This window comes from Staurois parvus, unplaced genomic scaffold (genome assembly GCF_062004578.1).
Source record: "Staurois parvus isolate SC_StPar_1 unplaced genomic scaffold, SC_StPar_1.0 ptg001418l, whole genome shotgun sequence".
NCBI lineage: Eukaryota > Metazoa > Chordata > Amphibia > Anura > Ranidae > Staurois > Staurois parvus.
The window spans coordinates 3,389,095-3,405,400 of NW_028319214.1; the positions used below are offsets into that span (position 1 = coordinate 3,389,095).

Consider the following 16,306-nt stretch of genomic DNA (forward strand, 5'->3'; position numbering starts at 1 on the left):
GAAATTGGCAAATTATTCAATTCATTTATACCTGTATGTATATTTTACACAGCATCACAATTTTTTAAATTTGGGTTGCTAAAAACTGATAGGAAAGGGACCTGTGTCCTGTAACATGCTCCAAGAATAAGTTTTTACAGATAAGACAAAAACCCTTTTTTCTTAATCATGCAGTACAGGGCAGAGGATGAAATTCCAGGGTCAATGGTATGTCCAAAAGCAACATAGCAAATTAGTGGCTAACAGAACACAAAAATCAATATGGGAACAGATAGGGCCTTACAGCTTACAGGGGCACCTAAAGAACCATACAATGGAACCTGGCACCTGCTGAGGCCTGAATGGTCAACTGAAAAAAAAAAACCCCCACAGCTTAACTTGAGAACCAAAGACCAGGTGGCCACCTAGAAAATCTGAGAAATTGAAACCTGGTGCGGAATGGCACAGGAAAACCTAATCAACCTAGTGGCGTGCACCTTGCCCTTAGGGTACATTTACACAAAAATGAGGTAAGACTGTGTTAGGTGGCTATTCCAGCACAAGACAAGGCAGAATGTCTTGTCTCCAACCTGGCTGGTTCACACCAAAGCAGCAGAGTGCACTGGAAAAAAGAAAAGTATAAGTATTGCAGCAGCTGGTGGGAATAGACCCTTAAGGCCATAAGCATAGATAAGGAGTTGAGTCCACCTAGCAATAATCAATCAAGGAGTGGACTAACCCCTGTGGGGGCCGACAAAGAGAAGCTGTAGCTAAGGGATAACCCAGTCACCAACACAAGAAAGGGTTCTTTGCACGACATAGCCACCAACTCAAACTGACCTTGCAGAGATGAAGGCAACCTTGCAAATAAGGGTAGACAAGAGGAATATCTTTATTGGACTCAAAGGGCAGTCTCTGAAGGACCTGCAGTCACTGGGAAATGGAGAGGAAGAACAATGTGAGAGACACCCTGTTCAAAGGCCTGCTTTAAGGAGTGAGAGGCAAGCAGCTCAGAAAGAGAACTGCTTAGGCCAATATTTGACCCCATGATGTACTCAAGGCAAGAATACTGGTCCAGACCACCAGAGAAATACAGAGTACTTCTTGGGATGGAAAAACCTTACTTTACACCAAGTAAAGTATTCCTTCCAAGTGCAATGATAGCTCATGCAAGAAGTCACTTTCCTAGCCTTTAAGCAAATAAAAATTGGCAAATCCAATTGGCCTCTATCCCTCAGGACCTGGGTATCCACAAGCCAAGCCATTTAAGGCAGTGACCAAGAATCAAGATCATAGACCAGCCCCTGCTCAAGCAGATACAGAGGATCTTAGGGAGCCTGCCTAGGTCTTAACTATGTGCAGATACCAAGTCCTCCAGGGCTAGTCTGGGGCACTGTAGATTAAAAAAACACCCACCATCTCAATCCTGCAAAGAAGGGGAGGAAAGACCTTCAGAGCAAGAAAAGCATTGATCAGGTTGAACTGATATGATGGAGTCACCAGAGCATTAAATGCAAAGGCTTTAGGTTCACGGACTTGTCCAGGTCGTTGCTATCTTGGAAATCAAGAGGTCCACATCGGGTGGCCCCCAACTGCAAAAGAAAGCCCAAAATACCACCATAGGTGAAGGGATCATTTTCCAGAATCCAGATGTTGAAATCAGTCTGCTATTTTCCATGCCTGGGATGTGCACAGCTGTCAGGACAGGAATCTGAAGCTCAGCCCAAGCCAGAATCTGGTCCACTTCTCCTTAAGCTGCATGATTTCTAGTGCTCCTTTATTTGTTTATGTGGACTGCTGCTGTGACATTGTCTAACTGAATTCTGGACAGGGGAACTTGAAGATGAGAGGTCCAGAGTCAAAGTGAAAACTGAAAGTCTGCTTGTCCCATGATGCCATGCCAGAATCTGTCGTTGCAACAGCCTACAGTTAAACAGGGAATATGGGAATGGTTTGCATAATGTGCTCGTGCCGCTCCAAGCTAGGGCATAAAAACATCACCTCAACAGCATGAAAGGGGGAGCGGTGTCCTCAAATAGATCCAGTCTTGAAGCTCCTGCATAAGTGTGGACGCCGCTTCGACCGCTCGTGGAAACCTAAAGTAAGATGGCCTCAGCCGTTACTTTGGCCACCCCCACTGACACGTTTTGCCCAGAGGGTGTGGCCGGGGTTACAGCTGAGGCCATCTTATTTTAGGTTTCCACGAGCGGTTGAAGCAGTGTCCACACTTATGCAGGGAATATGGGACTGCTTCGAAAGAGTGATTAGGCAGATACTGGACTACTGGGGCCAAACAAGGGAGTGGAGAGACTGGAATTTTTCTGTAAGAAGGAAGACCTTGGACAGGGCCATATGCAAAATTAAGCTCAGATACTCCAAGTGATGAGTAGGATTTAGAGTCGTTTTCTTGAAATTTAGGATCCAGACAAATCTCTGGAGGGTTTGTACTGTCTGTCAAACGTTAGCTAATAGAGACTGAGGCGACTGTCCTCTCAGCAGATCATACAGATATTGCATGATTGGAAAATCAAGACAGTGAAGCAGAGCAAGAACAGGGGCTAGCATATTGGTTAAGATCTGTGGTGCAGTAGCCAGGCCAATGGGAAAGGCAACAAACTGGTAGCATTGTGTGTCCAAAGAAAAATGAAGAGTTGATGTGCACGAAGAAGGATAAGCAAGTAAGCATACTCGACGTTCACGGAGGCCAGGAGATCTTCAGGTGAAGGAGAGTAATGACTTAATGAGCAGACTCCATACAAATAATTTTTTTTTTTTTTTTTTTTTTTAACTCAAAGGAATCAGTTGAGCATCTATAAAGCCAGTATGGGGTAAATGCATAATTTTGCTTTGGGAAACCCTGGAAACCTTTCCTTATCTGGGACAATAACCTTCACCCCTTGAGAAAAGAGCTGGATACAATATTCTGGAAGTTGTCTGAGCTCTACTGGGACCAGATGGCCGAAGGCCGACAGATGTCTCTACCCCACCACATTCACAAGTGGAAAATCCCTTCATCGTGAAGCCTTGGCAGATTTGGAAGTCTAGGCCTTACGGTGGAAGTTTCAAGCATGGCCTTGGACCTGATGGCTTAAGACAAACAAAAGAAACTCTCCCACTTTATGAGTGAAAGGTTTCCCTACTGCAGTTTTTGCTTCTTTTTCAGGGACAAAAGGGTACTCTTACCCCTCCATGACTTCCTATATATGAATCCAATGATTTGCCAAAAGGTCATTCCCCTTCAAAGGGCATCAGCACAAGACGCTTCTTTCAAGCAAGCTCTGCAGACCAACATTTGAGAGAAAGGATCTTCCACAAATATACAGAAAGGAGACCCATCCTTGATATCTGCACTGTATCCACTAGCCCCCCGACACAATAGTGCAAGGCCACGGGCAAGAGTACCAGTTGTTGGGAGTATGAATCCAGGGTCCTCAGCCATGTGCTTGGACAGGACAACTAGAGTCTAGCAAACATGCTTGCAATGGCATGTTGCATAGCAGGGCCTGCAAGAGGAACAAGACCTTAGAAAGGGCTTGTAATAATATATCTATGGAACACTGGATTGTTCTCAACAGGGACTGATAAAACTTTGTTAAAAAAATGGCTAGGTTTGCAGGCAGGATATCCCACTTCTTCCGGAGCCCCTCTTCAATAAGATATCGTTGAGCAAAATATTTGGGAGGGTTGAATATCTTTTCAGGATGAGACCAGTCACTGCACAATACAGGCTGTAAAAGCAAGTGTACTGGGAAGGTTTTAGCAGGCCAAGACAGTTTTAGGGAACCTAGGATGGTGACCTATGTCAAGGCCAACGCAGTCTGAGGTACCATCCTTATCCTGCACTTCAGGAAGTGCAGAAGCAGCTAGAGGAATATCAGAGATATCAGCCTCTGGGGGACAAGATGAGGTGGCTTACTTGCAGCCCCTGCAGAGTGAGGACTTTAATAAGGCTGAACACTTCCCCAATAAATTCAGAGATTGTGGGGACAAAAATTCCTTTCTTGGTAACTAGGAGGAGGGGGCACCCCTAAAGAGGTTAAGGGGAACTTGAAGGATGGTAGCGACTCAGTTGGGCATGCAGAATCAGGACCCTGCAGCCAACTCAACGTGTTGAACCACATCTTTTTTGGCCAGGGTCCAGGTATAGTTCCCCAGGGCAAAGCCAAGGAGTAACCAATCCACAATCCAAGCCATAATGAGCCTCAGTAGCTCTACAGCTACTGAAAGTGGAACTTCGCTCTCCCAATCAACACTGACTATTCTGAAACCTTATGCTGCTAGCATTAGTAAATAGATAGGAAAGCATATACTGTTTACTTGTTTTAAACTTTTTTTCCCCCCACATTTCTTTAGTTACTTCCTGGTTTCCATGCCTAGGCAAATGATGTCATACTTCCCAGAAATCTTCATGACGAGAGCAGTGTTTTTTCAGCTAAGCACACCCTCCTCTCTGTATGCCTGAGCTAAGGGCAAATGGATTCCAGGAAGTAATTGCTACATGAAACATCTGCCCTTACTCAAGATAGCCATGGCCAGAAAAGCTAGGTGGTGTTTTTCTAAGTGATTTTTCAGCACAATAAAGCATGGAGACATGGATGGCTGGGAAGTTTGCTTTGAATATTAAAAATTAAGTAAATAGTGCGTTTGATTTGTGGTGTTCAGATACAGCGTAGGTCTGCTTGAAGATTCTTGCTAGCAGAACTAATACCAAAAAAGAAATTGGTTACCTTCTCTTAGAGCAGACACTAGCAAAAAAACTGAGGCTTGCTGGGATAGGAGAGATTATATAGGGCTGCCATTTACAGCTTTGTTTCCCAGTGTTCCATCCACTGAAGGCAGATGCATAAACTAATGGATCCAGAATACCATCATGTGTCCTGTAATGTACACTTAAGAAAAGATGACCTTCCATGTGATCAACATTTTTTTTATTTCAAAGTTTATCCTTTAATTTTTCGAAGTATCAAACTGCAATGCCATTCTCTTTAAAAGAATAGTTTTTTTTTTGCATTCTTTCCACCCATTACCCACACATTGTCAGCAATATGAACATTTCCTTAGGAAGTCATTAGGAAAAGTCCTTTTTCACATTATTTCATTCATCCAGTTTTAATATATGAAATGACTCAACAGAAAATTAAAACAAATGCTGGTCTGTCCACGCTTCCCAAAAACAGTACTTGTAAAATGTTTAGGTAATTAATTTTTCATACTGTGCATGCACCTAAGACTTTGCATATGAGAATAGGAGCAGGCACCGGGTTTGTAGTTCTTCAATATTCCGTTGGTAATGTGCGGGTGATTTCACAACATTTTAAGACCTTCAAGTTGTATAAAGCGGAGCAATAAACTCTGATGCCCCAAGTGGTGTTAAAGGTCTTATCACTGCAGATGGAACTTAGCTGTTTGGTATTATAAAGTCACTGGTCTCTCCTGGAGAGAAATAGGGAGCAGCATGTAAGGACTGCAGGCAGTCTCCAGTAGTGTTACAGATATCGGGATACTTGTAGCTTCCCACAATCCCTTTTTCTGTTAAATATTTTATTTGGGGTAATTTATTAGCTACATAATAGTCAAAAAGTCCATGGTCTAGTTAACATCAAGGTTTCTTTTCTTTATTCTTCTGAAACTTTGCATGGACCACTTTCAGAGTTGTCAAAAAGTTCCCCAGGAACAGGATGAGAAAGGTGAGAGCCAAAACGAAAACCTGTAGGATTCAGAATCAAAAGTGTAAATTAATCATACAACAGAGACAAAGGTGTTAGCTTAGTAGCTTTTAGAATGCTTTTCTTTGTAGAGTGGACATGCACAACTTGATAATCTATAAGTGATGAGACAAGCTGAAACACCACTTAGAAGTTACTGCCCCAGTAAGAATGAGCATGTGTAGGCCTTTGTAATGCTCATTACTGACCAGAGATTTCAATAATGTTTTTAAACCCAGCAGGGCTGTAGAGAAAGCAGGGGGACTCCACACTGAAGTCTGTGGAATCTCCACTAGGACTAGGATTTAGGTACACAACATAGTATTTTGAAAGTCATAGCCTGGAACTTATATACAAAAGACTTAAGTTCCTCTCCTGTGGATGAATCATGCTGTCATTCACACACCTAAGGTAAGCATGTTAATAGACAAGGGCAAACAAAGGCGAATGTTTCTGTACATTTTTACCCATGTTATTGAATGACAGCTCTGTTCATGTACATAGATTTTCCCTCTCTGGCGGCTGAGCTGAAGATTGGAGTCAACGGAATGACTGTGGTACAGACTGGATATATTCTTCACTTGTATGTGCAAGACATGACTGATGGTTACTATATATTGGAGTAGTAAAGCACTCTAAATATGTAATCAAATCCTCCATACAACATCCCCAATAGTCCCATGCAAAATGGCTATAATGAGAAACATATGGCTACACAATAAAGTGGATAAATGTGACTGTATTCACCTAAAGATCTCCTCTTGACAAAGCAGATCTGAAAAATGTATAAGAGATATACAATAGTCTTCAATGTAGCTCTTATGGATCTTAAGGATACAACCAAGATGCAATGTCTAGAATTGTAAATATATACTTAAATTGTATTTCCACTTTTGGAGTTAAATTTCAAAATCGCCCACTTTTATGTTTGTTGTGTTCCAATTCACAAAGCATGCCTAAAAGAAATGTACTTTACCTGTTTGTTTGGAGCAGGATTAAGCACAGAACTCTATAGTCGGCTTCTACTGCTTTCAATAGATAGCAATGCATAAATAGAGAACAAAAGTGAGGGACAGTTTTTTTTTGTTTGTTTTTAATAGGCACCATAAAGTATAACTAAAGGCAATTTTTTTTTTGTTTTGGATAGAGGGGAGATGGATTAGAACACCCGTCAGTATTTATTGTTGTCTGTTTCCCCGTTACGGAGATTTACCCTCTATTTGTCCTGTTTACCATTATCATCGAAAGCGAAATTAAAAGAAAAGAAAATCCCAAATGTTGGGTTCTCCCCAGAAAAGTAACAAATGGGAAATAATCCTATGGGGACTTTAGTTCTGGTGACCTGGAATTCCCTTAATTTGCAGGGATTTCCTCTCATTTCCTGTTGGGCTATGGGACAAGAAGTGAAAGGAAATCTCCGCAATGGGACACAGATGGGAAAAAAAAAAAAATATCTGACAGTGGTTATAACCCTCCCTTGCACTATCCAAAAACAAACAAAAAGTGTTTCCTATAGTTTTACTTTAGTATACTATGAACCTGCCAGCCGATAAAGAAGTGATAAAGAATGTACCCATTATGTTTTGTCAAATACTAGGAAAAATGGAATTTATACATGTATTATTACCACTATATGGCAGGGTTTACAAATCAGCTTGCTTTCTATAATTTGCTTTATTTATGTAAAAAAGATTTTCATCTATTGTGCAATACATTTTTATGCAAATGTTGTACCTCACGTAAAGTCCCATCAAATATGTTCTTGTTCTTTGTCTATGCAAAACAGGGGATGGAGGGACAATATTAGGCACCAGCTCACAATTTTATTATTTAAATAAAGAAATCTCTCTGCACAGCACAGACAGGGTTAATTATGGCAAGCACAAGTCCCCTGCCTCTTTATAAACGGGGAGCACTAGAGGAGGATTTTTTCAGTCCTGAAGTTTTCAGGAAACAGCATCTAGAATAGGTAAACTGCAATTTCTACATTATTTTTAAGGTTATGCTGTGTAAATAGGAACAGTAACAAATATAAAGTAGATGCTATCCCAATTTGGCTTCAAAAGTGGAAATACACTTTAAAACGTGTTAAAGAGAATGGTTCGTTATAACAAATATGACACTAGATAGCATGCTATATGAATGTACAAGCTTTGCTTTTATTCATGACACATGGATTAGCACTAACATTATGACTACCCAATGTAACCTGTCAAGGCATGGACTCCTCTGAAGGAATGTTGTGGTATCGAACTAAACCATCAGTAGCACATCCCATAAGTTGTGAGGTGGAACCTCCAGCAAATCCCACTGATTATCATCTATGGGACCTGGAGAATTTGGAGGCCATGTTAACAACTGAAGCTCGTTGTGTTCCTCAAGCATTCTTAAATTAACCCCTTCCCGCCGACGTCACACAAATATGCGGTCTCATGGAACTGGGCTTTCTTTCCGTGGGGCCGCATATTTGCGTACCTGTCTTTGTGCTGGGAGCGCGCCGCGGTGTCACTGAGAGCACCGGGTCCCGTTCTAACGATCGGGACTCAGGACTCCTGGTCCCGGGTCACATGATTGCTGTGATAGCCTCTGATTGGCTATCACAGTGATCAGTCATTGTGCAGCCCGGCCCCCTTGTTTTTTTTCTCTCTCTCTATGAATGGAAAAGAGAGATACATTGTATCTCTCTAACTCCTGGCATAGAGAGAGAAAAAAAATGTTTGTTAAAAAAAAAAAAAAAGTAAGGGTCAAAGGTCAGGATTTAGAAAAAAAAATTGGTGTCAGTTAGTGTTAATGTCAGTGTGTTTTAGGTAAAAAACAAAAAAGACAAAAACAAAATGCGCACTATTGTTTCTGGGCTGCACTACGGGTACAAACAACAAATAACATACACATATATGGCATCACTGCGATCGTCAAGAGCTGGAGAATTTATTTTGGGGTGTTCTTTGGTGGTAGGTTATGGTTGTAACAAGAAACACACAGCTAAATAAAAAAAAAATTTTTTTTTACTATTTTGGGCCACATTTCCTTTGATAATAAAAAAAAAAATCAGGAGATATCCATTACCATTTACCACCAAATGAAAGCCCAATTTGTCCTGAAAAAATAAAAGGTATAGTCCACCTGGATGTACAAAGTAGTTGTGGTGATATGTACGGTTTTACTATCACATGTCAACGTTGCAGAATTGTGCTTAGGCATTTAGATTTGTTTTACCCTTAGGCAAGAAGGGGTTAAACAGACCAGGCCACCTTCTTCCATTGCTCTGTAGTCCAGTTCTGGTGCTCATGTGCCGATTGTAGGTGCTTTTGGCTGTGGACACAGTTCAGTATGAGCACCATGACTGAATTGTAGCTACACAGCCCCGTATGCAACAAACTGTGATGCACAGTGTTTTCTGACATCAGAACCAGCATTAACTTTTTCAGCAATTTGAGCTACAGTAGCTTATCTATTGGATCAGACTACAAGTGTCAGCCTCCGTGTCCTACGTGTATCATGAGCCTTGGCCGCCCATAACTCTGTTGCCCATTTTCCTTTCTTGGAACACTTTTGGTAGGTCCTGACCACAGCAGACCGAGAACATCCCTCAAGAGCTGCAGTTGGGAGATGCTCTGACCTAATTGTCTAGCCATTACAATTTAGTCATTGTCAAAGTCAAACAAATCCTTAAGCTTGCCTGTTTTTTCTACTTTCAACTTTAGGGACAACATGTCCACTTGCTGCCTAATATATCCCACCTATGAGATGCCATTGTAACAAGAAAATTATTGTTACTCACTTTACCTTTCAGTGGTCACAATGTTATGGCTGATCGGTATATGCATATATATATATACACATACACACACATACACAAATGATTGTATCTTTGAGTGTTCTTAAGGGTACCTGAAAAATCCCAAAATATCAAGAATCAGCAAATGTTTTTAGAGGTTTATTGTACACAGATGAAGAGCCTATATTTTTGGTGGAAGCATACATACAAGTGCCAACTGATGAGCTGAATCTGCATGAAGGCTCAGTGACATGGTGTCTACCTGGCTGTAACCTAGCAGGCCCAACAAGTGTCATCTGTGAGTGTTTGTACTAGCTAGGCGTGACTCAATACTCAGCCATCCTGCAGCCTCTCATGGGTACTGAGCCACGCTCCACCCTTGATAAACTCTGCAGACACCTGATCTGCAGCAGCACAAGGTAGGAGTGATTTTTAAACTCAGGTGACAATAACTTGGTTTAATTTTGAATGTAACAGCTGATATGACTTTTTTTATGAAGTGTCACAAATCCTGGTCTTCACACCTCACACACCTTTAATAAATAAAATACTTCTAAATGTTTTAGTGAATGCTGTATGACACAGAATGAATCATCATACCTGACAAAATACTATCACCGCTTTAAAGTAAACCTATCATGATAGAAACAGGGCTGGATGATTTCATTTTTTTATAGAAGTTAGGAGTGCCAAGACGGTCATCCTCATCCAGTTTTTTCACTACTTATTAAGTTGGTGACCTTAAACAACAGGGAGTCAGAAACAGAAGTCCGACTGGTCATACTTGTTCTGGAATGTCTTACAGAATGGCTGCTCTGGTATTTTAGTTATGGCAGGTTTACATTAAAGAGAATCTATCATTGTGCAAAATCGCCTCCTGCTGATACGTACCTGTAACATGTTTCTCTGCTTTTAGTTTTCAGAGCCGTCAAACATCCTGGATACTTCCAAGTATGAAAAACCAAATTACCTCCCCCTATTACTCTCAAGATGCGGTGGTCAGGTCTGAGCGCCCAATTGGCCCAAACAATGTCATGTGCGGGAGTGGAGAAGGTAATTAACCCATGTAAATTCCAAGACTGACCAGCACAGATATTCTAAAGGGAATAAAGTTTCAGCAATAGAACAGAGGGTGATGCAAAAGCATGGAGAAAGAAAAGTTGAAATCCAGGCAACAATTCATCTCAGGATTGTAAAAATAAGTGTACATATACAAGGGTTGGACAAAAATATGGAAACACAACACAATTTGCAGGTGTGAAATTACATGTTTCACTTTGAAAGCAGATGTGATGTAACATTCTTTTGCTTCAACAGTGTGATGAGACACCTAGCTAACAAGTAGGAAGTCTCCGTTTCGTCATTCACTGCGTGCGATGTTAGCGGAGCCATGTCAGCGCTTACTGAGCTTCAAAGAGAGCAAATTGTCGCTGCCCGCTTAGCTGGTGCCTCTGTGACAGCATATACAGTTTCCGAGAAAATGTTGTCTGATATGCATAGGCATGGTCGACATGGTCGACTAACCGAAAGACAAAAAAGACATTGCGCAGGATTGTGACCCGGAATAAAAAAAATAATTACAGCAAAATTGACTGCAGAGCTCAGTTTCAGACGTCCAAAGCCGTGTCCACAAAAACTGGAGGGAGTGAACTCCATAAGCAAAACATTCATGGGCGAGCTGCAATTGCCAAACCACTAGTGACCAGGGGTGGACTGACAACTCATGGGGCCCCCGGGCAATAGGGGATCATGGGGCCCGTGTCCTCACCCACATAAACCACACCCAAAAAAGCCTATGAAAGGTACTAGGGGCATCTCATGGGGCCCCCTACTTGACCCTGGGCCCTCGAGTAGTGTTCGAGTGCACGAATGGTCAGTCCGCCCCTGCTAGTGACCAATATTAATGCTCAGAAGAGGAGAGAGTGGTGCAACACCCTTAAATCGTGGACTATCGACCAACGGAAGACTGTAATATGGTCAGATGAATCGAGCTTCACACTGTTCCCAACCACCGGACATGTTTATGTGTGATGAACACTATCCAAAGCTTACAGCCAGGACTGTCTTGTGCCAAAAATAAAGTATGGTGGTGGCGCAATCATGGTTTAGGTAGCTATATCTTGGTATTCTGCAGGCCCCATCATCACCTTGGAAGGTAGAATCATGGCCAGCAACTATGTACAAATTTTGGCCGACCATGTTGCACCTCATGGTACAGGCATGGTTTCCAAAAGACAGCACCAAAAAGTCTTGCACCTTCCCTGGGCGCCACAGTCTCTGGACCTCAATATTATAGAGCCACTATGACCAATTTTGGAGAACAAGGTTCAAGCTCAATTACCACCTCCGGCATCTCAGCGAGAACTGGAACAATTTTTGTATGAAGAGTGGTATCAGATTCCATTATCCAACATCTAAGACTTATATTATGTATAAAAATAACTGTACTCTAAGGCCTTATGCACACTTGAACTCAAAAACGCCTGTTTTAGAAGCTTCTGAATTTTTTTTTTCTGCTTCTAAAACGCCCCACCGTGTTAATCCCTCTATCCATGCACACATAGGCATTTACAGGCATTTCACAGCAGAGGAGTTTAAAGGCAGAAAGAAACCCTAACACTTGCGCATCCTGAAGAGAAGCATTTGTGCTGAAAAAACATACAAATATGCACAAACTCACATTAACGCAAAGTTATAGCATTAACCAATAAGTTAATTCTCTGGCCAATAGAATGCATTCAAACCAAACATCTGAACATGCATTAATGTGCATGCAAAAACATGACATATAACAAGTTTTTTTCTGCTGCTTTTCTCCTGTAAGGAGAAAAGGTGTCAAAAGAATACAATTTGCATGTGGCCTTATAGATAAAGCTGTCCTTCCTGAATTTTTGATAACAGTACTGACCAATCTGGCAGGCTGCTCAAGCTCTGCTTTCTTATCCTCTCTACTCTTGCAGTTAATGAAAAAGGAGCAGAATACAGGTGAGGTGATACCTGTGCTTCTGTAAACTTGGCCATTGTTATGCTAACAAACACTGTTCAAAGCTTCCCTCACTCAGTTTTAGAGCAGTTGTGCAGATTACAGATATTCAATATAAAGAGATATTCAAGACTTCGTTATATGTAAAAATTCATGTAATTAATATATACCTAATCTAAAATTGTATTCATATTAAATATTTTCCTGCAGTTTTGCTTAACATCCCTACCAATCCCTCCACTGGCTTCAGCTCAAAAAGTGAATTAAATTCAAAATAACTTACAAAGCCATCCACAACCTAGCCCCCAGCTACATCACTAACTTAGTCTCAAAATACCAACCAAATCATTCTGCTCTCTAGCTCCCTTGTCACCTCCAGGACTTTTCCAGAGCCTCCCCCATCCTAGGGAATGCCCTACCCCAATCTGTTCAATTATCTCCCACTGTATCCACTTTTAGGTGATCCCTAAAAACACGCCTCCTTCTAAAAACTATACTTTTATTTTCTCCATCAGCTCATCCCCCAAAATTATCTTTTGTATCACTTGACACTCCCTTTAGACTGTAAGCTCTAAGAAGCAGGGTCCTCTAATTCCGCCTGTATTTAATTGTATTGTAATTTGTACTGTCTGCCCTTATGTTGTAAAGCACTGTGCAAACTGTTGGCGCTATATAAATCCTGTATAATAATAATACCTTTAGAAGCGGCTAGACAATACAAAGTCTGCCTATGCACTGAAAAACAGTCTAGATCAGGGGTGTCAAACTTGCGGCCCTCCAGCTGTTGCAAAACTACAAGTTCCATCATGCCTCTGTTTTTGAGAGTCATGCTTGTAACGGTCAATCTTGTAATGCCTCATGAGACTTGTAGTTTGGCAACAGCTAGAGGGCTGCCAGTTTGACACCTGTGGTCTAGAGCAACCTTTCGCAATCTGTTCTACTCAGGGGAGCCCTTGAAATAAATTTCCAATTTCAGGGAACCCCCCTTATAGTTACTATATCTACAGCTCATGATACAGCAGCTCTTTCTCCTACTGTACTCTGTGACTATATATGTGTGGACTATATATATATATATATATATATATATATATATATATATATATATATAAAATGTGTGTGTGTGCATATATGTATATATATACACACACACACACATATATATATACACACACACACACATACATACACACATATATATCTGCTTCTAGGCATTTACCAGGTCAGCTGCTGCACTCACCCAACATAGTTCCCACACTCCAGATGTGTTTCTAGGCATTTCTAATGTGCCATATAGCTCCCACTCATACTATTATTTATGGGAAAGCAGGCTTGCTGGTTTAGTTTGGTAATGCTGTGGTTAATGCGTAGAATGAAAGGTGACAGTGTGATGAACCTATAATACCTCAAAGCACATGTAAAATCCATCCAAAAAGTAAAAACACGATTTCCGATATAGGAATGTGAATAGCACAGCTCATAAGAGGAAACTGGCTTTGTGTAAAGTCATGAAGATGAATACATTACCTGCCACTCTTTGCATGCTTCGTGTCTAGACAGCTCAAAAAGTGTGATTGAATTGTACAGCTGCCAAAACTGAGGAAAGAGAGGGATGGTTAGTAATGAGCACAGCTTGATCTTCATCAAGTCTACTGATTACAGCCTACACAGTGCAAGACTGATTTTTGTGACTCAGTACTGCTCTCTGCAGTTCAAAAAAAGCAGTCTGGAACAATTAAACCTACAGTACATGGACACGGATAATGACTCCTTCATTCATAATAAACCCGGTCCACTAGATCATTGGACCTAATGGGAAACTCCCTAACTTAGGAAGTCATTAACTACAACTGGGAACAGTACAACTGGGCAGCACAGTGGCTAAATGGTTAGCACTGCCGCCTGGCAGCACTAGGGTTGTTGGTTTCGAATCCCAGCCACGGCACCACCTGCCTGGCGTTTGCATGTTCTCCCTGTGCCTGTGTGGGGTTCCTCCAGGTACTCTGGTTACCTCCCACCCTTCAAAGACATGCTGGTAGGTTAATTGGATCCTGTCTAAATTGGCCTTAGTATATGTATGTATGAATGCAAGTTAGGGACCTTCGATTTTACGCCCCTTGTGGATTAGGGACTGATGTGAATGTACAATATATATATGTAAAGCGTTGCGTAAATTGAGGGGGCTATATAAGCACCTGAAATAAAAAAAAAAAAATAACTACCGTATATACTCGAGTATAAGCCGACCCGAATATAAGCCGAGGTACCTAATTTTACCACACAAAACTGGGAAAAACTATTGACTCGAGTATAAGCCGAGGGTGGGAACACCAGTGGGAAGAATCGTGCCTCATCATTGGTGTCAGTGGGAGGAATAGCGCCCCATCATTGGTGTCAGTGGGAGGAATAGTGCCCCATCATTGGTATCAGTGGCAGGAATAGTGCCCCATCATTAGTATCAGTGGGGGGAATAGCACCCCATTATTGGTGTCAGTGGGAGGAATAGTGTCCCATCATTGGTGTCAGTGGGAGGAATAGTGTCCCATCATTGGTGTCAGTGGGAGGAATAGTGTCCCAACATTGGTGTCAGTGGGAGGAATAGTATCCCATCATTGGTGTCAGTGGGGGGGTGGAGGAATAGTGCCCCATCATTGGTGTCAGTGGGGGGGAGGAAAAGTGCCCCATCGTTGGTGTCAGTGGGGGGGAGGAATAGTATCCCATGATTGGTGTCAGTGGGGGGTGGAATAGTGCTCCATGATTGGTGTCAGTGGGGGGTGGAATAGTGCCCCATCATTGGTGTCAGTGGGGGGGGGGGGGGGGGGGGAGGAATAGTGCCCGATCTTTGGTGTCAGTGGGGGGGGGGGGGGGGGGGAGAGGAATAGTGCCCAATCGTTGGTGTCAGTGGGGGGGGGGGGGGAGAGGAATAGTGCCCAATCGTTGGTGTCAGTGGGGGGGGGGGGGGGGGAGAGAGGAATAGTGCCCAATCGTTGGTGTCAGTGGGGGGGAGGAAAAGTGCCCCATCGTTGGTATCAGTGGGAGGAATAATGCCCCATCATTGGTATCAGTGACACCAATGATGGGGCACTATTCCTCCCACTGACACTTGCTGACCCCTGTTCCAGTATGGTGCTGCTGCAGCCAGCATATGTGGTTGCAGCAGCACCTAAGCACGGCACACTTACCTGCATCTCCTTCACTCGATTTTCGCGGGGCCGCTCAGCTCCGCCTGCTCGCTGGTGATTGGCCGCCTGTGTGCCTTTCCTGAGCTACAGTTCTGGCGGCCAATCACCGGTGAGAAGGCGGAGCCGAGCAGACGCACGAACATCCAGTGGACGAACCGAATGAAGGAGCAGCCGCGCTTCCTGGACAGGATCGTCGTGGGACCGTAGCCAGGTAAGAGACAGCAGCCCCCTGCAGACGTTGACTCGAGTATAAGCCGAGGGGGCCGTTTTTCAGCACAAAAAATCTGCTGAAAAACTCGGCTTATACTTGAGTATATACGGTATGTTCAATAACTGTCATGTATAGAAAATAAAAGAACAAGTGCAAAGTTTACCTACTAACCTGAATTTATAACCTGCTCTAGAAAATTTTTTGTACAGGACATCCCCTAACTTAGAACATTAGAATAAAAAAAATAAAAAAAAATCTTCTATGGTTTGTAATAGCATATCTCTACTGATCAACAAATATAACTTTGCTACATTGTCCCCAGTTCCAAAGCTAAGGAACCACTAAGGCTCCGTTCACACAACTTTGGACACAAAATTGCGTGACAAGTCGCAGCATATTGTTTTCAATGACATCCATTTAGATCTATGCAACTTAAAGTTGCAGTGATTTTGAAAAGGTTCCTGCACT

The 16,306-nt window shown here is 42.3% G+C and overlaps 1 protein-coding gene across 2 annotated transcripts in view; it reads right to left on the minus strand.

Annotated features, from left to right (window-relative positions):
* Window positions 1–4,890: 4,890 nt before the first annotated feature.
* TMEM120B (transmembrane protein 120B) overlaps window positions 4,891–16,306 on the minus strand; it is a 68,656-nt gene continuing 57,240 nt past the window's right edge. Inside the window, exons 11-13 of one of the 2 annotated variants that reach the window (XM_089662053.1) lie at window positions 13,973–14,041; window positions 6,432–6,459; window positions 4,891–5,686 (exon numbers count right to left, since the gene is read on the minus strand). In XM_089662053.1, the coding sequence (XP_089518179.1) occupies window positions 5,595–5,686; window positions 6,432–6,459; window positions 13,973–14,041 (189 nt within the window). In that variant the 3' untranslated portion in view covers window positions 4,891–5,594. The remainder of the gene's footprint in view (window positions 5,687–6,431; window positions 6,460–13,972; window positions 14,042–16,306) is intronic. The other variant, XM_089662055.1, reaches the window with a different exon arrangement.